The sequence below is a fragment of the Hordeum vulgare genome, chromosome 7H, assembly GCF_904849725.1.
Source record: "Hordeum vulgare subsp. vulgare chromosome 7H, MorexV3_pseudomolecules_assembly, whole genome shotgun sequence".
Classification (NCBI taxonomy): Eukaryota; Viridiplantae; Streptophyta; class Magnoliopsida; order Poales; family Poaceae; genus Hordeum; species Hordeum vulgare.
This window is the reverse complement of record NC_058524.1, coordinates 202,949,121-202,956,414: the sequence shown is the minus strand read 5'-3', so window position 1 is coordinate 202,956,414 and position 7,294 is coordinate 202,949,121. Positions and strand designations below refer to the sequence as shown.

Genomic DNA, 7,294 nt, shown 5'->3' with positions numbered 1-7,294 from the left:
ATGCCTCCTCGCCACGGCCTGGCCGTGCCCTCCCCAAGGCCTAGCTCGGCCTGGCCCTCGTCGGCTCGTCGCAGCTCCAGCACCGGGAATCCTCACCGCGGGTTGATTTCAGAAACCACATGGTTTTTATATAAAAGTGAAAGTTTTTCTCACTAAAGAAAGGATTGCGGGTTTATTAACTGAAAACGGAGGGACCTATTTACAAAAATGCAACTACGGACGACAGAAACCGTATTTGCTTTATTATTACTAGTACAAATACCCGTGCGTTGCACCGGGTAAAAAAAAGAACACAACATGCTTCATGTGTCATTATGCATTATTTTTTATATCCAGTAGCAAAAGAATATGTTCATTGTAATGGAGGACCCCCGTGCTTTGTTTCAGAGAAAACACAAAGACTCCTAGTCCTCCACATGCGTCAGCAAATCGGGCAGACCGAAAATCGCAAGCTCCTCCTCGTCCCTTAAAATCGTGATTTCCTCCTCATCCCTTGGAACGCCTTGCCGGTGTATCATGTACACAGCATGGATCGTCGGTCATGGTTGGCTTCCAATCTATGGTAAGAAAGACGACCATGGCAATGTATAGTAAAAAATGATTGTGTCCATCAAAACATCCATCAGCGTGGCATGACAGCACCTTGGCATTGATGTTGCCACTTTTTCATTTCCATTTGTCCTGTAAAACGGAACACTGTGAGAAAAACGAAGCAGCTCACTTGGTGCCACCACAATGTCAGATTTCTCCTTAACTGTCGCAAATAAACTGACAAAGCTTTCAATCCTGACTAATGGGACAACAGTAACGCCAGCACTAACTGAGAAATTTGAAAGGACTTTCACGACTTCATATTCATAGGATCTATGATTATCTGCATTTGATCCCCACTGCATGTTCCATCCCTTATAAAGAGCCCATACCTCACCCTTACTGGGATGTACTTCATATTTCCTCCGTTTGCCTTCCATGAAACAATATGTGAAAATATGAGTCTGTCTTGCGATATATCTGTTTTTCCTAAGCTAAAGCTTCCACAAGCAACAGGCAGTTCTTCATCAGACCATTTCTCCTCTGCTTCATTCATTGCAATGCGCTCCAGCCAAGTGAGATGAACTTTAAAGTTGGAGGCATCAAAACCTTTTATTTTAGCATAACATCTTGGCATGCCATCAAGGTTATCAAAAAGGGCCTAGATCTGACAAATTGCAAATAGATTAGCATCCCTCAACTTCTCAGAATCAAAAAATCTGAGTTAACATACAATTTAGTATTTATAAAGAGAACATAATCCTTCTGGACAGTTGATTGTATAGGAAGCACTAATCACAGTATCTTGTGATATAAGGCTTTCATACAGATTTTTCTTGCACTTCCATTTTAAACATTACATTAAGCAAAATGGAGACAAACCTGGTGCTTCACATGTTTTGAACATATTTCCCTACCTTCTTTACGAAAAATCTATTTGAGAGGAAATGAAGAAAACGAAGTTAAAGACCATACATCCTACCAGTCCTACAATTGTACAGAATCAACAAGAAGATCGAGTACTTCAAAACAAGAAATAAGGGAATGAAAAACGAATGGAATTAACAAACAACCAGTCAATTTTTTTTTTCTGTTTCCTGGTCAAAAGAAAAAAAAAGTATAGCAAGACCACAAAACATGTGCAACCAAAGCTTCTTTATTTTTGGCAACTATGTACATGAAACTATATTCTGAAACTTCTGAACCAACTATTGACCAAATGACGAAGACAGAGTTCCAGCAACACTCTTGACCAAGTGGCGAACCAGTTCCAGGTCGCCGATTTTGCATGTAAATGGCAAATGATTTTGCATGCAGTCTTGAACTAATGTCTGGATTAAAGTTTCTGATAACTGCATCTTTTTGCAAAGGAAGCTCATACGTTCGACTTGAGGCTCTGTTACCAAAATATTGCAGTAATCGGGACATGACCTCATGATTTCCCCACATTTTACAAACAACAGTTTCAACATGATAGCCATTTCCTTCAAAATACAATGCCAGATTGTGGGAAGACCCACGAGCAACATGGACGTTTGTACCTCATGATTCTTCCTCTACGCTAGGATGCCACAAGACACTGCAACCAAGATTTCATAATTTGATTACACTAACAGGTCCAAGAATTTAACATGAATAAGCAGAAACGAAAAAAATTCCTAGTTCTGCTTTCTACAAAAAATAGGCAAGTGCAACAATGCTCATGTGGTCATAGCACCAAAGAATCACAAGTGAGAAGAGTGGCCAAGATTCAGGTCATACCTTGTTCTTGAGCTTACTCCAGGGTAATTTCCCCTTTGCTTGCGGTAGTTTGTCCTGCTTGGATTTCACCTTTGCTTGTGATAGTTTCTCCTGCTCCACAGAATTTAGCATCAAGACCATACATTTCGGATTAGCAAAGGTGAAAGGGATAAAAAAATTGAAATGTTGAGTCATCCAAATCCTTTCTACTCTTGCCAATTATTCATATGAACCGAGTTTTGAGGCTTCGGAGCCAGTTTCAGCCTTTCAGGCAACATATGGCAAAATGGAAAAAGCATAGAGCCAAGGATCCTGATAATGCACGTTTGGCCATGTAATCCCGAGCAAACATTCAGATAAACTTCTCCTATAACACCATTCATCTACACAGGAAACTACTACATTTTGGCATCAATATTTTCTTGCCAAAATATGACAACAAGCCAGCAACTACTGCAAAGACATGATCCTCATATCTCCCCACACTTTTCACTTGCAGCAAAAGTGCAAAACATGCTATCATACCAATTAGAAGAATCAAGAAGAACACCTAAATCTTTAGCAATTTCGAATAATCACAATAAGATACTCACCTGTCTTTAAATTTCATAACGCACCGCAAGTATAGCTCGAGTAATAATCAGGAAATACCTAATCGTCAAACTGTCCCCCAACATTTTCCCGAGATTTCGTTTCTACTACTAAATCATCCATGATTTTTAACAGACATTGAGATCACAATTCCACATTCCGAACAGAAAGTCAAGCAAGAAAGACCAGATTCACGCCACACATACATGTTCCTTCCTATACATCTCCTCTTCCACGCGCAACGAGTTGAACTGCTCGAGAAGAAACCAAGAAACGCTCAAGAACGCACTCCAGAGACTCCAAGAACCCCAAGAAACAACAAGAGCACGTCGCAGAGGCCATCACCTGCTGTTTCCATCTTCTGTTCTCCTCCTCATCGGTCGCCTACTCTTGAGTCAGTCGCTGGATAACCATCTGGTCGAACACCGTCTTGGAGTCGAACAACTGCGCCACCGCGTCGGGCACCTCCTCGGCCACCTGCTCTTGAATCAGCCGCTCGATGACCACCTGGTCGAGCACCATCTTGGAATCGAACAGCTGCGCCGCCGCGCCGGGCACCTCCTCTGCCACCTGCTCTTGAATCAGCCGCTCGATGAGCATCTGATCGAACATCGTCTTGGGGTCGAGCAGCTGCACCTCCGTCGTCTCCTCCACCACGGGGTCGCTCCACCTCACCCGCCTGAACCTAGCGGCCGCAGCGGCACTCGACTCCGCGCCTTGGAAGGCTCTGAATGCCGCGGCGTAGTCGTGGGAGCGGGTGGAGGAGCTGATGCTGCTGCCCGAAGAGCTCCGCCTCGGAGAAGGAGGGGCAGGATCCTTGCCCTTCCGGGGATCCACCACCGTGGCGGGGCTCGACGCACTTCACCTGCGAGCGGATCCTGCCGACCTCGTCCAGACTCGACGACCGCGGAACAGGGATGGGCATCGTGGAGCGAGGGATATGGGGTCGCGGTGGCGGAGGAAACCCTCGCGTTCTCGTGCGGGGCAACAATTTGATGGAGGCCGCCTCCCTCCCTCCACGCGAGCACGACCGGCGACGGCCAGATGGAGGCGACCTCCCTCCTCCTGCGCCGTCCTTCACGTCGCCGCGGCTGGAGAGGGAGCATATGGATAAGATGAAATAAAGGATCGCGATTAAAATTCTTACAAATATAGGGGGCTTTCTGAAAACACAAAGCGTTTTCTCTATCCATTTACATAGAGACTGCGTGTTGAATACCTAGAAACGGAGGGGCTTTTATGTAAAAACGCGGCGACGGACGCGCCAGAAGTCGTCGGTGCTTTATTAGTATAGGGAAGGGATAGGGATAGGGATAGATAGGGAGAGATTAAACAAAGCGTAAGTTGGGTTTGGTGTCGCTCACGCGGGTGGTTTCTATTTATCGCTCAGTGCGACAAGCTGTCACCGATAAATCCACAACCGAGCTAGCGGAGCGACAAAACCTGGGCCGGCTTATCCTCATCGGACCGTAAGCCCATGAAGAGCTGCTAAGCTCTAGGGTTTCTCGCCTCCTCATAGACCTCCGCCGCCTCCTCAGTTTTCCCCTGTTGGAAGAGTTCGTGCGAAGGCCAGCACACACCCTCCCATCCCTCCTCTCCGGCCACAACCCCACCGCCGCCGCCATGGTAAGCCTCGCCCCTCTCTTCTCAGGCACAATCCTCTGCCTGCTGTATGTGCCGTTCCTCTGACATCCCCGCCGTTGCATCCGTCGCAGGTGAAGTACTCGAGGGATCCGTCCAACCCGACCAAGTGTAAGATCTCCCATCCCTCTGTCCCCTCGATGATTTCTTTCTTTCTTGCTTTGTGGTTCGCCTTCTCCTTGCGGTGGGTTTTGATCCGATGTTTCGTGCTTTCGTGCGCAGCGGCCAAGGCATGTGGCAAGGATCTCAGGGTCCACTTCAAGGTACGTTTCGTGAACCTGCTCTACGCGAGATCTTTTGTCTGCGGTGTAGCTCTGCTGGTTGATTGATCCCAGACTAGCGTGCTTGTCAATTTTCACGCGATCTTGTTGATTTAGGGTTAGGGATTGTGCCAATGGCGTGATTTTGAACTGTGATAAACATAGCGAGTAAAGGTTCTGGTCTGTTGTTTGCATGAACAGTCCCTGAGTTGTCACTTTGTGAAGCTGCTGCATGTTGCTTCAGTTTTGAAGTCTGTGTTTTGCACATTAAATTTTGGCAAATATCATACAGTGTAGTGGCAACATTGAGTATTGTTGTGTTCATTGCTCGCTTCATAGTTGTCACTTTGTGAAGCTGCTGCATGTTGCACTGCTCAATCTCCTAAGTCTCAGTGATCTTTTGCCCCCTTTCTAAAAGTCTAGATTAATCTTTTAGAAGATTCTCGCTCCGATACATTCAAGTCAGGATTAATCGTTTAGAGGATTCTGTATCCTAATAGTTTAGTTTACGTTATGTGATATCTTCCCATCTTCTTGTTTCTTATCTTTACATTGCATAAGTTGAATAATCTCAGTTATGAGCACCCCAAATATTCGTTAGCCTGCTCTATTTAGTATTATTTGCTGTCGAGGCATGTATACCAAGCATTGCTCACTCTCTGTACTTGGTGAAAAATATCCCATGTACGTAATATATTACCATTTCTTCCTAGGGCTAATAATTTGTAAAGGAAGGAAATGGGCTGTTGGCCTGTAGTCTTTTCTCTGTCAGTTTTTGCATCTGTAAAACTAAGTTCAGTTATTTTATCATAGACTCTGGTGCCAGCACAGTTCTTTCTTGTTCATTTCTGTGCTACGCTGATATTGCAGTAGCATCATTGTCAAATTGGTATATCTTCTCTTGTTTGTTTTGCTTGTTTTGCTAACCTGTTAATACTGGATGCAGAACACACGCGAGACAGCTTTCGCTCTTCGCAGGATGCCTTTGGGCAAGGCTAAGAGGTACCTTGAGGATGTTCTCGCTCACAAGCAAGCAATTCCCTTCCGTAGATACTGCAGAGGTGTGGGCCGTACTGCACAAGTAAAGAACCGCCAGCCAAATGGGCAGGGTCGCTGGCCTGCAAAGTCGGCCCAGTTCGTGCTGGATTTGCTGAAGAATGCTGAGAGTAACGCTGAAGTATGCTGCTGCTTTATCCTTCTCATTCTATTTTTGATATGCATCATAGTCTCTCAACTTTTGTTTTGGTTAACCGAAGATCTGTTTCTTATTGTACAGGTTAAAGGCTTGGATGTCGACAACCTCTACATTTCACACATCCAGGTGAACCAAGCCCAAAAGCAGAGGCGCCGGACGTACCGTGCTCATGGACGCATCAACCGTAAGTTGTCAAGCGTGTTATATTGAAATGTCTAGTTTGCTTTCATCGGACATGGTGCTAATGTTTCTTGATGGCAGCTTACATGTCCAACCCCTGCCACATTGAGCTGATCTTGTCAGAGAAGGAAGAGCCTGTGAAGAAGGAGGTATGCTCATTTTATCCCTTTGCATTTATTTCAGTTATTCCTGGTTTGAAACTTGTATTTTTTGTCAATGTTTTCTAACTATCTAAAATGAAACTCTCAAGAAAATTACCTTTAAATCGGTGTTACAATAATTACATTGCCATGCTCTCTGTTCTTATATGCGCTTTGTTTAGCTGTGTCTCGTAATGCATGTATATATTGTCTCCTTTTGTAGGCTGACAACGTCGTTGCACCAAGGAAAGCTATCTAAGCTAACGGAGTGGCTGCATTTGTCTGAGAATCTTAGTTGTAGTTCCTTTCAAGTACCTTTGGTGGCAGTGTTTGTTGCCTCCTAGATGTTTTTGGTACCAACATGGAGTAAGGATTTGTTAAGGTTGATGCTATCCTTGTGATTGCGAATGGTCTTTATATATGCTAAAACTGTTTCGGATATTCGAGCATTAGCCCACCAGAACTTGTTTCTTAGAGATCTTTGTCCTTTCGGGCTGTACACTTAAGAGTTTGGCAATTCACTTTTTGGTTGCTTTGAATGATCCACTTTTTAGTTGAACTGTCAAAACGTCTTATATTTAGGAACAGAGATGGCCTACTGCTACCCGGATTCTTTGCAATTCTTAATTGCATTGTTGCACTTGCACATCCTTTGTTTGCCGCTGAAGAATATTTTATTTAATTAATGCGAATGGCTTATTTTACCGAGTTTGCAGCCAGTCTACTGGCAGACGCGGTGCGCATGGAGCGTGCTGGGAAGGCAACCATCCAGGTGCGGTCAAACCGTTGAAGAGCCCGTCCGTCCAATTCCGTGGCTGTATAATGTCAAATCACCGAAGTCATGATCGAACAAAGAAGGCTGTAGTGGGCGTCGTAAAAGAACGCGTATAATCCGCACTGGAAAAAACAGCCACGAAAGAGCGGTCCGGACCGTGAAAACAATGCAACGACACAGTCTGGACATCCGTTTTCCTGTAACCAGCAAAGGAGGACTATTTTGGTGGCAAAAAAATCCC

At 44.9% G+C, this 7,294-nt stretch overlaps 1 protein-coding gene and 1 long non-coding RNA gene across 2 annotated transcripts; one reads left to right on the top strand and one right to left on the bottom strand.

Moving 5' to 3' along the window:
* Positions 1 to 1,413: 1,413 nt before the first annotated feature.
* LOC123412522 lies at positions 1,414 to 3,237 on the bottom strand. Its single transcript, XR_006613528.1, has 3 exons — positions 3,208 to 3,237; positions 2,293 to 2,382; positions 1,414 to 1,464 (listed from the first exon to the last, which is right to left on the bottom strand). It is a non-coding gene; the product is annotated as an uncharacterized LOC123412522 (long non-coding RNA).
* A 1,075-nt stretch (positions 3,238 to 4,312) lies between these two features.
* LOC123407658 (60S ribosomal protein L17-2) lies at positions 4,313 to 6,719 on the top strand. The gene is made up of 7 exons (XM_045100843.1): positions 4,313 to 4,488; positions 4,578 to 4,614; positions 4,726 to 4,766; positions 5,710 to 5,940; positions 6,040 to 6,142; positions 6,220 to 6,287; positions 6,502 to 6,719. Exons 1-7 carry the CDS (start codon positions 4,486 to 4,488, stop codon positions 6,535 to 6,537), a joined length of 519 nt encoding a protein of 172 aa, XP_044956778.1. The 5' UTR covers positions 4,313 to 4,485; the 3' UTR covers positions 6,538 to 6,719.
* Positions 6,720 to 7,294: the final 575 nt, after the last annotated feature.

Excerpts from the sequence above, each read along its gene's own strand:
- LOC123407658 (XM_045100843.1), top strand. Across the intron at positions 4,615-4,725 it reads TCCGTCCAACCCGACCAAGT|CGGCCAAGGCATGTGGCAAG; the intron begins GTAAGATCTCCC and ends TTTCGTGCGCAG. Across the intron at positions 6,143-6,219 it reads TGCTCATGGACGCATCAACC|CTTACATGTCCAACCCCTGC; the intron begins GTAAGTTGTCAA and ends TCTTGATGGCAG.